Here is a 14,968-nt window from a genome sequence, read left to right as displayed (position 1 = left end):
GCCGGCAAACTCATCTACCGAGACATGCACTTTAATGCATCGGCTTTGCAGGCAGACTTGGAAAAATGTCTAATATTTGCTTGCAGCTGTGTTTGTGCATCTGCGAGCGAGTGTACTCCCTATCATTGGACTCTGCTGATGGTGGAGAGAACAAAGTTGCTCTCTGAGGATTTTGGAGAGCCATACAGATATTTATACTTGAAAACATAAAAAAAAATATCTGGCAAAATCTGATAAGATACTTCACTGTGCTTTAAAACTATTGAACATGCTGGTGAATAATTTACAAGTTGTTAACTGAAAGGGAAAAAAAAGTCCAGTCGATGAGTGTAAACATCCGAAAATATACAGAAAAGAGAGATTAAATTCCATCAACATAAATACTGTGTGTTTATTCAGGAGCCATATGCATGCATTCATGCGTCTTCAGGAAAATTTGCATGAGCTCTTATGAGGAATCCCATTGAGTTTCCCAGCTGACAAGTCATTGTGAGTGTTCAGCTTTGTGTTAACTTTTAACATCAGCCTAAGGGGAGGTGTGACGACAGTGAGCGGTCACTGAGGACGTGCAGAGGTAAAAGGTAAATGAAGTGAAGGTGTGGATAATGTCAGAGCAGACAAGACCCTGGGATTTATGTAAAGCTGTACGACGCATTTATTTTTTTTGACCAGTAGGTTTTGGGCAAGATACTAGCCCCAAGGTGCTCTCCAATGCATTCATCTGACTGTGAATGTGTGTGAATGTTAGATAGAAAGCACTTAGGTAGAAAAGGCATATGAATGGGTGAATGAGGCACGTAGTATAAAGTGCTGTGAGTGCTCAAGCAGAATGGAAACACGCTTTCTAAGAACCAGTCCATTTATCATCTATTTGTTTCATTTCTATGTTGTTCTGTGTTTTTATTTCAACATATCAACAGCGGGAGAACCAAAATATCAAAGGGTCAGAAGCTTTTGAGGTTTGTGAAACGTTTTGACTGAAATTCACAATTGACATGACTGCTGAAAGGCTCAGATGGCGCTTTGCTTGTTGACTTCTCGCTATGTCATCATATTGGGCCTAATGCTTGAGAAGTTGTTGTTGCCCTTAAAGGTAACACGATGTCCTCATTTCTCCGGCCTCTGTGTGTGCCACTCTGTGTGTGAGGAGATGCACTCAGAGTGAGATTGAGAGCATCCATCCGCCCATCCATCCATCCATCCATCCATCCATTTTCTTCCGCTTATCCGGGGCCGGGTCGCAGGGGCAGCAGCCTAAGCAGAGAAGCCCAGACCTCCCTCTCCCCAGCCACCTCCTCCAGCTTATCCGGGGGAACACCAAGGCATTCCCAGGCCAGCCGAAAGATATAATCTCTCCAGCGTGTCCTGGGTCTGCCCCGGGGCCTCCTCCCGGAAAACCTCACCCAGGAGGCGCCCAGGGGGCATCCTTGTCAGATGCCTGAACCACCTCAACTGGCTCCTTTCGATGCAGAGGAGAAGCGGCTCTACTCTGAGCCCCTTCTGAATGGCCGAACTTCTCACCCTATCTCTAAGGGAGAGGCCAGCCACCCTTCGGAGGAAACCCATTTCCGCTGCTTGTATTCGCGATCTTGTTCTTTCGGTCACTACCCACAGCTCGTGGCCATAGGTGAGGGTAGGGGAGTAGATCGACCGGTAAATTGAGAGCTTCGCTTTTACACTCAGCTCCCTCTTCACCACGACAGACCGGTGCAGCGTCCGCATCACTGCAGCCGCTGCACCAATCCGTCTGTCGATCTCCCGCTCCCTTCTTCCATCACTCGCGAACAAGACCCCGAGATACTTGAACTCCTCCACTTGGGGCAGGAACTCATCCCCGACCCGGAGTGGGCACTCCACCCTTTTCCAGCTGAGGACCATGGCCTCAGATTTGGAGGTGCTGATTCTCATTCCCACCGCTTCACACTCGGCTGCGAACTGTCCCAAGGCGAGCTGGAGGCCATCACCTGATGAAGCCAACAGGACCACATCATCTGCGAAAAGCAGAGATGAGATCCTGAGACCACCAAAGTGAAAGCCTTCCGCCACTTGGCTACGCCTAGAAATTCTGTCCATAAAAATTATGAACAGAATCAGTGACAAAGGGCAGCCCTGGCGGAGCCCATCACCCACCAGGAACGAGTCCGACTTATTGCCGGCTATGCGGACCAAGCTCTTGCAACGGTCGTATAAGGACTGAATGGCCCGTAGCAATGGGCCAGACACCCCATTACTCCCGGAGCACCCCCCACAGGACCCCCCCGAGGGACACGGTCGAAAGCCTTCTCCAAGTCCACAAAACACATGTAGACTGGTTGGACCTGAGAGCATTGAAAGGAAAAACTATTGAGACTCCCACAATGAGCTGAATTCAGATGACCCCAAATAAATTAGGTGAAAAATATAATATAATTATCTACATCTTGGTTTAATTTACTAATAAATACAATTTCAGTACATGTATATTACTGCAGATTTATTATTTATTTATTTATTTAACAAAGTTATGCACATAAACACCTCAGTGAGGATTATACGTTAGTAAGTTTAGCTCGGGTGTCAGTAGACAAAGATAAGGACATTGTATTATTACTGGAAAAGATTCTATAAATGCATCCTTATTATCGGCATGAGGGGAAACTGTAGAATGACTATGAAGGTCCAAATTTAGACCTGGAAAATTGAAAAAATAGAAAAATACGTAGACTTTAAGTAATTTTTTTGTGTGGACAGTAGTGCTTTAAGCAGATTTCAACAGTTGATATTAGTGTTTTAAGGGAGCCAGAGGGGGAAAAGGAGAGTCTGACAGAGTTTAGAAGTGCTCAGGCCAATTTGTTGTTACTTGTTTTGTTAGACGCCCAATTAGCAGAAATACCAGTGAATCACCTGACTTAGAGGTCATTCTGTGCAGATCTTGAGATTGTAGTTGCAGCTTTTTGGATTTTATTTTCTTTTTCTTTCTTTCTTTCTTTCTTTCTTTCTTTCTTTCTTTCTTTTTCTTTTTTTTGCTGATTAGTCAGGACTCATTCATCAATTTAAATGTGCCTTTTGTTTCCAGAGGATGTGAGTGTGAGTGTTCAGGGTTCAAACATACGATTTCTGGGATTCGGGGCAGGAAGTTGAGGTCACGATGAGAGAAAACGAGGTCGAGAGGAATGAGGTGAGCGTAAACATGAGGTTGGGGAGGATGAGGGAGAGTGAGTGTGAGACTCTCAGGCACCATACCCCTCCTCTTAAAAAACAGCATCAGCGACTTGTCTAAAATCAGAGCTGTTTACCTGCTAATAATAGAGAAACACCAGCACGCTGCCAACTCTTCCACCCGTCCTCTCATCGCCTTCCCCACACATGATGCTTTACTGTAGGGCAACCATGGGGGAGGGGCTCAGGAGGCATGGCCTCCAGGTGAGCGTTCCTTCTCCTCGTGGACTTTGCTCTATCACAAGAGTAGGGAGGAGCTTTCCCGAGCTTAGCTCTACAAAATGGTCAAGAGGTTATTGACCTGCTGTAATCTCCTTTTTTATTCCTCGTCTGCTGTTTTCTTTTCTTGCCAACAACAGAAGATAACAATCCTGCGGTTGCTGTGTTCACACCTCGGGAGTCACATTCGTGCTGTTCCTCAAATACAGAAGTATGGAAGCCAATTTGTGCACACCAAAAATAAATCAATAAAAACAAAAAAAAACAACAACTGTGTTGACTTTGACTGAAAGCAATCAGTTATCATTAAGATAAGGTAAAAGGCATAGACCAAAAGATGGGTAAAAAAAAAGAAGCTTATTTTAAACACTCAATAAAATAAACAAAAGGACACGAAAGAGAACAAAGGAGGTGGAAAAGTGAAAGATGGGACTGTTTTTAAACTGAGAACTTTTCAGGATTGGAAACAACAGGGGAACTAGAAACAGGTAATGGAAACTATTGGACATCGATTTAAAAAAACATAGAAAGACGAGGCAGAGGAAGGAACAGACAGGGAACACTGAGGGAACTAAACGCATCAGAAATAAATTCAACTAAACAGGTTAATAAACCGAGAATTTAAACCTGACAAAATATGGGAGTTTATGGGGACTGACTATTAGAGCTTCCAGTAGACATTAAAGGAACTGCAGATTTTGGTGGTTCTTCTTTTTTTCATAGAGGTTGCTGTTTGTGTTGTTTCTTTCCAATTTTCTTTTTTGACATACAAATGATCTAATATGAAATTGTCAACATCCATAGTTTATAACTCAGAATTTTAATAATATAATTTTCATTTAACATGTCAGACCAAAACCATTTTTTGTAGCAGGCTGTAAAGATGTTTTTTTTCCTGGTGTGAAGTTGAGTATTTTAACAGGAGTCTATGGAGATTGAATCAATGTTTGGAGTCAGCTTCAGGTGGCCATTAGAGGAATTGCAGCTTTTGACAGTTCAGTGTAAGCTTTACTTGTTTAAACGCTGGAGGCTTCTGCTTGATAAATAAAATAAAATTTAAGTTACAAATTTATAATAAAACCCAAATGAACACTTTAAGTGACAAGCGGCATCAGTACTGGATGTTTTAGTAAAGTTAGCAGCAATTTATTGCTTTATCACCAATCCAACAGGACTGTTTGTCTCTGTCTCTAATGATGTATAATATTATATAAAATGAGAATGTGCTGAGTCTCTATATTACAAGTAACTGGTGTGATAAGGACTCAAATCTCTGGTTGCATCAGGAAGGGCAGCTGAAAGAATCGTATATAAAAATGGTAAATATAGTTACATTTTTACTAAAAAATGTAACAACATACATTTTCTAAGTAAAATGTATATGAAGCAGTGAAGCAACATTAAGTAAGGATTTTAGCATCTATATTTTAGCATTTTATACACATCAGTTCTCACAGTGTGCCATTAACACTTAGTGGTGGAGGCTGAAAATAAGCCTCTTTATGTTAACACATTGTTCAATTAAAACTTAATCTGCTTTCTGTGACACCTTCCATGGAGCAAAGAGGAGGGATTTAAACTAGTTTTAACATTTGATTTTTAGCGCTTCGGGGCCTCCGGATCCAACAAATTGAGTTCAGCATTTCACATCAATTAATATGAAGTGAGTTGGTTTGCAGCTGGAGAGGAGGAGGAGGAAGAGGAGAAGGGAGGGAGAAGGTGAATAAAAAAGCGAGAGAATAAGGTCTGCTTTCTCCTGCTTTCTCTCCCCTCAGCACATTGGTTTCTCTGTGCCCAAAGCAGAAATAAGCCTCGCCAGAGTGTACATTTATTTTTACGATATTTAAACAAACAAATAACGAAAATAAATCAATGCGAAACCTCGAAACCTGACCAAAGTGTGTTTAGGAGCCCCTCTGCTCTGACAGCGAGCGGGGAGACCACCAATTTCTCCCGGTCAATATTTGAGGAGCTAATTTGGAGAGTTTGTCCTCCATTTGAGAGAAAAAGAAGGATTTATTGAATGGTGAGTGTTTTTCTATGTGCCAGCCGTGCGTTCGCATAATGTCACAGGAGTTTACCTGAAGCCTTATCTGTCAGACAGAGCTTGTGTGTGTGTGTGTGTTTCTGTTGTTACTGCTCGCCACTCTACCTGCAGTCAGCTGGGCCAATAATGTAGCTTTGATTAGAGGCTTATCGCAACCCCGACACACCCTCAATCACACCTCAGACATGTGACTCCACACAGCAGGGCCATAAAGCAAATGTGCCCCAAAGGCAGGAGCTGCAAGTCACTTTTATTTCCATGGATTTATCGGCTTTAATTAATGGAAGGGGCAGGGTGAAAATAAACACCTGAAACTTGCAGAATCTCATCAGAGTCTAAAAATAAAGACACGTAACTGTGACTTTCCCTTCTAAGTTTGTTGTTGAGTAGGCTTAAAAGGTTTTAAGGTGGGAAAACTGAGTGTACTCCTGTAAAAGTAATATTAAGCATATTTAAGATTTACTGAAATAATAAATGGAGACTTAAAACTAATGACAAAATTTAAACTTCTTGGGGATCTTATGTTATATTAGGGAAAGCTAGTGGCAGGCAACAGGAAAATCAAAATAGAAATATAAAAATACCTGAGAAATGACTCAGATGTTCACTTTTTATTACTTTAAGCAGTCAGGAATTCTAAAAAAAAAACCCCATATAAAATCATCTCTCTGACACATAAAACCACTTCCAGTTAAAGAATTTCAGACTTTATGATCCATAAAAAGCTGTTTAGTTGATTTTTAATTTAGTTATTTGGAATAAAAATTCCAAGTGAGGCACCTGAAATGCTGGCTATACATGTAGAAAAACTGCATGTATTCAATGCCAGTTACTTAGCACCCTGTCACAAAAACACATTATTTGTTCCCTTTTCCTTAGTTGAATTTCTGAAAAATGTCAAAGATAACACAATTTGACAGACATAAAATGCTATTTTTGCACCAACAAGGTGATTCCCAACGAGGTATTAGCTGAAAACTTGTCATATCTCAGCGTGGTGTGCACCAAAATTGAAGCAGGGAGTTAGTCTGTAAACTGCATTTGTTTCTCAGTAAGAATAATTTTGCATTTTCCAGCTAGTTATTGAGTACTAGCATTTCTCAGAATATAGCTGATATCTAGCTTTAGATCAGAGGAATATTTCAAAGACTCTCTACATACTCTAAGTGAAGTGGCAGAATGTCTGAATGAAGAAGAAATGGGGAAATCTAGTATTGGATAAGGAGATTCTGTCAGAGAAACACTCTGATGGGTTCTCCATAAATTGAAGGCTTTACCTTAGCTTTAGCTGTAACATTCACAACCTGGTGTCCAAGGTATGCGAGACATTGCTTAAAATCTCCAGCTTACCTCATGAGACCCTAACCCTATGCTTGATAATCAACCAACTCATATTCCAAGCTCAGCCTTAAGGTAAACTCAGGCTGAGCAAAAAGAAAGTTTCTGTTATTGGTTATGGTCCTCCATCAGTTAATACTAGACAGGACACTCCGGAGTTTGAAGCCTCATTTGTGTACCTGGGGTCCGGAAACTGGGAAACTGTAGATATTTAAATATTTAGCTTCAGGAGTTACGCAGACTGGAAACAAAACTGTTGATGGGATGGAACTACAGTGGCTTGCAAAAGTATTCAGCCCCCTTGAACTTTTCCACATTTTGTCACATTACAGCAACAAACATGAATCAATTTTATTGGAATTCCACGTGAAAGACCAATACAAAGTGGTGTACACGTGAGAAGTGGAACAACAATCATACATGATTCCAAACATTTTTTACAAATAAATAACTGGGTGTGCGTAATTATTCAGCCCCCTTTGGTCTGAGTGCAGTCAGTTGCCCATAGACATTGCCTGATGAGTGCTAATGACTAAATAGAGTGCACCTGTGTGTAATCTAATGTCAGTACAAATACAGCTGCTCTGTGACGGCCTCAGAGGTTGTCTAAGAGAATATTGGGAGCAACAACACCATGAAGTCCAAAGAACACACCAGACAGGTCAGGGATAAAGTTATTGAGAAATTTAAAGCAGGCTTGGGCTACAAAAAGATTTCCCAAGCCTTGAACATCCCACGGAGCACTGTTCAAGCGATCATTCAGAAATGGAAGGAGTATGGCACAACTGTAAACCTACCAAGACAAGGCCGTCCACCTAAACTCACAGGCCGAACAAGGAGAGCGCCGATCAGAAATGCAGCCAAGAGGCCCATGGTGACTCTGGACGAGCTGCAGAGATCTACAGCTCAGGTGGGGGAATCTGTCCATAGGACAACTATTAGTCGTGCACTGCACAAAGTTGGCCTTTATGGAAGAGTGGCAAGAAGAAAGCCATTGTTAACAGAAAACCATAAGAAGTCCCGTTTGTAGTTTGCCACAAGCCATGTGGGGGACACAGCAAACATGTGGAAGAAGGTGCTCTGGTCAGATGAGACCAAAATGGAACTTTTTGGCCAAAATGCAAAACGCTATGTGTGGCGGAAAACTAACACTGCACATCACTCTGAACACACCATCCCCACTGTCAAATATGGTGGTGGCAGCATCATGCTCTGGGGGTGCTTCTCTTCAGCAGGGACAGGGAAGCTGGTCAGAGTTGATGGGAAGATGGATGGAGCCAAATACAGGGCAATCTTGGAAGAAAACCTCTTGGAGTCTGCAAAAGACTTGAGACTGGGGCGGAGGTTCACCTTCCAGCAGGACAACGACCCTTAACATAAAGCCAGGGCAACAATGGAATGGTTTAAAACAAAACATATCCATGTGTTAGAATGGCCCAGTCAGAGTCCAGATCTAAATCCAATCGAGAATCTGTGGCAAGATCTGAAAACTGCTGTTCACAAACGCTGTCCATCTAATCTGACTGAGCTGGAGCTGTTTTGCAAAGAAGAATGGGCAAGGATTTCAGTCTGTAGATGTGCAAAGCTGGTAGAGACATACCCTAAAAGACTGGCAGCTGTTATTGCAGCAAAAGGTGGTTCCACAAAGTATTGACTCAGTGGGCTGAATAATTACACACACCCCACTTTTCAGTTATTTATTTGTAAAAAATGTTTGGAATCATGTATGATTTTCGTTCCACTTCTCACGTGTACACCACTTTGTATTGGTCTTTCACGTGGAATTCCAATAAAATTGATTCATGTTTGTGGCTGTAATGTGACAAAATGTGGGAAAGTTCAAGGGAGCCAAATACTTTTGCAAGCCACTGTATGTGTCAAACCAGGATCTCAGAATGGGAATACATGAACCTCCACCATGCTGGCTGCATAACAGTAAGTGCAATGGTTTGAACATCTTCAGTGATTACCTCCCAACTGTCCCACCAAAGCAGACCTTCGGCTCGACGCCAGTGCTGCAGAATGGAAGACCACAAGGCTTCCAGACACCTGATGGAAACGCAAAATAGAGCTGTACGCATGCATTGCAGAAGACATGATAATAATGATGATGACAATTAAGATCTGTAGAAAGAAGGTAGCCAGCTGTTTTAGGTGGAGTTTGGTGCTGATTGTTTGCCTGTTTTTCTGTTGTGAAGATTACCCAACAACTACCCTGGAGAAGTGCAGCAGAGGTAGATGAAGAACTTGTGACAGTTTGTTGGGAGGGGTCCGGATCACTTATTTAACACTGTGACACAGGACTTTGGAGCAGTTAAACAGCTTGAGTGATTTTTAATGAACATTTAGTGAAGTAGGTAAAAGGAAAACGGCAAGATTATGACCAAAAAAATGGCATACAAAAATCCAGGTCCAGGCACTAAAGTTGAACAAATAAAAGGCCTTCAGTTTAGTGCACTAGAGACATTAAAATGCACCAATGTGTATTTGCTTGATCCTCCTTCTTTACTGAAGTAGGTCTATAATGTAAAGCAGCTCAAAGTCTCGTCAGCATGTGAAAACTCTTTGACCTGTGCTGTTAAATGTCAGTAAGTGGGCATCATGTGTCCTGCTTCATGTAAGACAAACAAAGCATTTACAACATGTCTGAAGTGGATGAAGAGGACAGCTTCAGATGATATCCCACCTTGACTTGACATGTGAAAGCAGCTTCTGCTACAAATATTCTCAGAGATAAATAGGATAGCTAGACAGAGTATATTTCTCAAACAGTGGTTCGCCCTCACTGGCTTTCTGCTACATTCAGAATTTAATTTAAAGCTCGAAGCACTGAAGCATCAGGTCCCATCTTAGTATGTTAAAGACTTACTAGTACTATATCACCCCAACAGAGCACTTCGCTCTCAGACTGCTGGCTTATTTGTGGTTAGAGTAAGTTTGAATGAATTTGAGTGAGTAGAATGGGAGGGAATGCCAGGGCGCTGTACTGTGTAACAGACACCCTTTGTACTGTGATGATCCTGTGCCACATTTAGCCATCTTTTAATCAGTGTAACTGGGAGCATCTGGAGCATTTAGGTCTCTCAATCTATCCACCATAGTGTTGGTTTAGTCCTAGTGGTTTTAATTTTGCTTCTCTTGGTTAATAATTGGTACACTTTGTCTCTCTCTCCTGTTATTTGTCATGGCTCATGAGTTACATTATGACAAATTTGGGGGCTTGTCCAGGATTCTTACATGGGAGTTTTTAAGGTTCAAACATCCCATTTTGGTAAATCTTCCATTAGTTATGGCCCTAGTCTTTTTTTTTTTTTTTTTTTTTTTTTTTGTCTATAGTTTGTTTTGTTCTTGCTCCCTCTTTGTGCTTCTCTTTCCTTTTCCACGTAACCAGTAACAGTAGATGGCTGTCTCTTCTTTTAATCTCTGAGTGCATATTGCACTTTTTAAAACTACATTGCATCTAAAAGAGCAGCACCTTTTTGTTTTCTTTTTTTTCATGCATAGAGTTTAATTCCTGTTTTAATATATCCGTTATCACACCTTTCAGAGTCTGTACAAAGCCTTGTTGAAAGGTTCATGGGTTTATAACACATTTAGGAAAATCTAGAGCTTGAACAATTTTTACCTCTGACAACACTGGAGAAATAATAAGACATATGAAACTTTTAAGTGCTTTGAATCTTTGCCAGTTTTTCACGCAGGTTTTGCCTCGTTTCTCTCCATCAGGCTCTTCCTCTGCTGTGTTCTGAACAACAGGAAGCTCTGGGCTTCGATGGCGATCTTCAGGAGCTGTATGCCGCCGTCGTCACTCACGGAAGTGCACGAAAGCGCAAACTGCCGGAGCAGCACTCTGCTGAGGAGGTCGAACACGGCAACAAAGAGCCAGAACTCGTCTTAAACGCTTCAGGTGAAGTTTAATGGTCAAATTTGAAGATTTAGTCAGGTTTATGTGAGCATTTAATATTTCCTCTTTATCTTCATCAAAGAAATTGCATTGTGATAGTTTTGGTCGTATATTTTTTATTTTGAATGCATACATCTGCACACTTTGCAGATGACAGTTTGCATATTGAGGCTGATGTCCATTACAAAAATGTAAAAAGTAAATAAATGTGTTGAATCCAAGAGAAGAACTGCCCTACTGCATGAGGAGGTCAGAAGTGGCAGAGAGGACTGTAAAAGAGAGTGGTGAGCCGTGTGATAGGAGTGACTGATGGGTTGAAGGTGGGGGTGGGTTTACATCAAGGATCGACTCTGAGCCCCTTCTGTTTGCAGTAGTGATGGACAAGCTGAAAGATGAGGTCAGGCAGGAGTTTGCATGGACTATGATGTTTGCAGATGACACCGTGATCTGTAATGAGAGTAGGGAGCAAATGAAGGAGAGCCTGGATAGGTGGAGGTATGCACTGGAGAGAAAATGAATAAAAGTTGGTAGAAGCAAGATATGTGTGTGAATGAGAGGTAGACAGGTGTTACAGTGAACGTAGATGAGCTTAAGTATCTGGGGTCAACCAGATACTTAAAAGCGTGTCAGGGGTGATTTGTAACAGAAAGATGGCGGCAAGAATGAAAGGGGAAGTTTACAACATGCAAACGTAAAGGACAGGGCAACTAACAACTGTTCATATAAATAAATGTTCATAAATACAGAAGCAAAATAAATCAGAACACCAGTTTACATTTTCAGTTTCCTATTATGTGCTAAAACATCTGTCACAGCCTTCAGTTTGAACAGAAGTTAATTTATAAAAATGTGAAGCAGTGAGACATGGTTCCTAATAGATATTGGAGATAAAGGTTATTCAATGTAATAAATACATATGCCAGGTACAGAAGTTAAACCCCTGTATATGGGTGTCAGCTCAGGTCATAACAACCAGCTGCATTTGTTTTTAAAAACAACAAACTGTATATAAAAGATGGACACAGCCACCCATAAGTTTCCAGTGGTTTTGCATTTTCAACTTTAGTGAAAAAGAAAAATGAAGAATAAAATCCCTTCAAATCATTTTTTTTCTCCCCATCAGCTGATCTGTGCTGATGAGTTGATACATCATGAAAATGGGAGCAAATGATGTGTTTTTGTCACAGGCTGCTAGTAACAAAGTGTCCGAGGATGCAATTTAAAATGGTTTCTTCACTGAGTTGTCTGTTTAGTGCACTTTAGTTGCTTAAGATGATTCATAGGTCATAGTGTTAAATAGCTTAAGATACAAAATCATTCCTCTGAAAATCATCAGCTATAAGGACTCGACTGAAAATTGGTGAAAAAGGGGCCAGTGTCTTAAGAAAACCTTTGAAAGACCTTCAGAATGCCGGCAGAGCGACTGGTCAAAAGCACTTTTAAAAATTACAAATTGCAAGTCTGGCTGCTTGGAAGCAAAATATAAAGAAATGAGGAGTGGCTCAAGACTTTTGCACAGCACTGTAACTTTGGAATGAGAAAAATCAGTTTAAGTCATCAGCAGTACAAACACACTCCAGTGGTCCAGTTTAGTGACTCCAGTTAGCTGTGATGAAGCCTTTAGGCAGCAAACCAGCTGCTGTCAATCAAAGAGGAAACGTTGCTAAGTTTTAGCCTCAGCAAAATCCAAATGTGTGAGGTATGAGATCCATCTAATATCAAGGGTTAAACTATCTTTAGAGACTATGAAATTCTTTGCATCAGGCTGTAAACATGTTTATATCTGCTATAAAGAGTTGGACATTCGAAGATAGGAGTCTGTGGGGATACAGCCACGAGTGGACACTAGCAGGTGTTAGTGTCCACTCCTGCAGCAGGTCTTTTTTTTGTTTTCTTTTTTGAAATCTCTAGAAATTGCTGATCGGTTATAGTAGCAGTATTTTTTAAAGTTTAATCCTGATTTACTGATGACAGATGTGACATGTTGGTGCTTCTCTGAGTCATTATTTAGTTTAATAAACATCTTCGTCCTCGTCCTTCAGCCGGCGGATCTGTCAGCAGTGAATCGGCTGATGGGAATGAAAAACAGACCAACAACGGGGAGCCGGAAACACGTGGAGCCAAGATGGTCAACAGACCCAAAATGCAGCAGGTACAACAGAAGACTTGACCAATTAGGGTTATTTGTAGGGGAACAAATGCAACAAAGATGGAGATTAAAAGAGATTTTAAATCCAAATTCATCAGCTGGGATCTACAATATTCAAATTACAAGTCAGCAGATGAACTGTGAAATACGTCTCCTGCTTAAATGCTTCCTTGGGGGAGAAAAAAGAAGAGATTGAGTGATTTTGAAAACAGGAAATTGGAAATAGACTATGAAAAATATTCCTCCTTTTGTGTTTTTTGTCTTCCTCAGTCTCTTCCTGTCACATCCACCGCTGCAGAGCGACCGGCCTCCAAACCGAAGAAGAAGAAAGTCGGCCTGTTCAGATGATCTCGAGCAGTAGGACGCACACACAATGATGAATTTAGAAAAAGTGCCGTCCTTTAAAAACGCTTCTTATTGAATTTTTACACTCTTAAGGACATTTTTACAAACCTACTTTTAAAAATGTTTAGATTTTAGACTAAAAGTGTCATTAAATAAATATTTTTTTCTATTTTTACCATTTTTGTTAAAAATAGAAATAGAAAAACCACTGTGAGATCAGGTTTTCTTTTTGATGATTGTACTGATGACTGACAGCTGGTAGGTAGGTAATTTCTTGTTCTTTTTAGGTTTTAATCAACGATTAACCTTCATGTATCTTTAACTAGGTGTGAAATGTTTTTAAAGAAGTCATATTGCCAATTAAAGGTATACATGTATTTTTAATGGGTGTTTATGTTTGTTATTTGTTATGTAAACCACAGAATTTTTAAAAAATTTGAACATAATAAGAGATTAAACTCAAAAACAGCTTTCGAAGGAATATTAAGTTTTTAATTTTATAAAATAAAAGCTTCAACTTTTCACTAAAACCAGCTTTCTATTTTTCCGCCAATCTTAAGTAGTTGCTTTCTCCGTGACCCAGACAGTCGGAGCACAATGAGCAGACAGCGGTCGATAGAGGAGCCGCTCTCCTTTTTCAGGGCTCAGTGAGATGTTGACTCAAGGTGTTGCAGCATGTCGGGAATGCTATTGAAGTTTTAGTTTGAGAAGTCAGTGTTTGCCTGCATGGCTCCAAAGAGTTTCTGTGTGAGAGACATTTGTTAAAAAAATTTTTTTTGCAGTTTTCTGCACTGAAAGAGCAGGTTATTGTTATTCATTTAAGTGACAAATGCTGCTTTCATTGTCAAAAGAAAGAAGGTGGTGAAACATGAGGGTTGTGTAATTCCATTTCGGTTGTTTATTTGCAAAAATCAATCATATCACATCATGATTTTGTCTCTTTGATCACCTGTGTGTTCAGATTTGTTGATCAGAGATACCTGAGAGTAGCTTTGGACACCAGCCAATCAGAATTGTCCCTCTTTCACGACAGACAACACAGACAGATGTTTCTGAATGTAAATGAGGGTTTATTAAATTAATACAACCAGGAAATAGAATTACTGCTCTATAAGCTTCTACAAGTTTAACATGGCAGAAAAACTGTTTTTGATCCACAGACTGTATATAGAAGATGGATGTAGCCACTATGGCATCACCCGAATGGTATTTGGACTCAATTTGGAAGCTTCAGTGTTAGCATTTTGGTTGCTGCATTGTTAGTTTTCTTGAGGCAGAAGTGATCACGTTTTGAAGAGGAAATGGAATAGATATTTTGAGAAACTATCCAGTAGTGTTATTTGATACTGCAAATGGTTCCTATTGATCAGATATAAAGTAAATGCAGGGCCAATATTGCTAATACCAATACCGGTCATTTCAGTTCTTAATTCAAATGAACCCAATTTAAAGGCTGTTATCTATAAAATCACTGCAGTAGAGCAAATTTTGGTATCGATCCAAAACCAAGTAAGTACAGGGTCAGTATTGCTGATAGCAATACCGATATTTTTAACCCATAAAGGAGAGCAGTCTGTCATGACTTATGAGAAGACTCATCATTAATTTGAAAATTCTGAACACATTAATAAATATTCAATACAGAAAAACATAGTTTTTAGCTTTTCGTGTACTTTGAAACTGGATTTATTAGAGACCTGGAATGTAAATGTGTCTGTTTCTAAAGCACTTTGTGTCAACTTCTGTTGTTTAAATGTGCTGTAGGCTG

General features: G+C 40.4%; 1 protein-coding gene across 3 annotated transcripts in view; it reads left to right on the top strand.

Moving 5' to 3' along the window:
• The window catches only part of nhej1 (nonhomologous end-joining factor 1), a 31,378-nt gene extending 16,885 nt beyond the window's left edge, over window positions 1–14,493 (top strand). For all 3 annotated transcript variants that reach the window (XM_063466311.1, XM_063466312.1, XM_063466313.1), the window contains exons 7-9: window positions 10,529–10,709; window positions 12,749–12,858; window positions 13,126–14,493. In XM_063466311.1, coding sequence (XP_063322381.1) covers window positions 10,529–10,709; window positions 12,749–12,858; window positions 13,126–13,203 — 369 coding nt within the window. In that variant the 3' untranslated portion in view covers window positions 13,204–14,493. The remainder of the gene's footprint in view (window positions 1–10,528; window positions 10,710–12,748; window positions 12,859–13,125) is intronic.
• Window positions 14,494–14,968: the final 475 nt, after the last annotated feature.

This window comes from Pelmatolapia mariae, linkage group LG23 (genome assembly GCF_036321145.2).
Source record: "Pelmatolapia mariae isolate MD_Pm_ZW linkage group LG23, Pm_UMD_F_2, whole genome shotgun sequence".
Classification (NCBI taxonomy): Eukaryota; Metazoa; Chordata; class Actinopteri; order Cichliformes; family Cichlidae; genus Pelmatolapia; species Pelmatolapia mariae.
The sequence above is the reverse complement of the archived record's forward strand: the minus strand, read 5'-3'. Positions and strand labels throughout refer to the sequence as shown.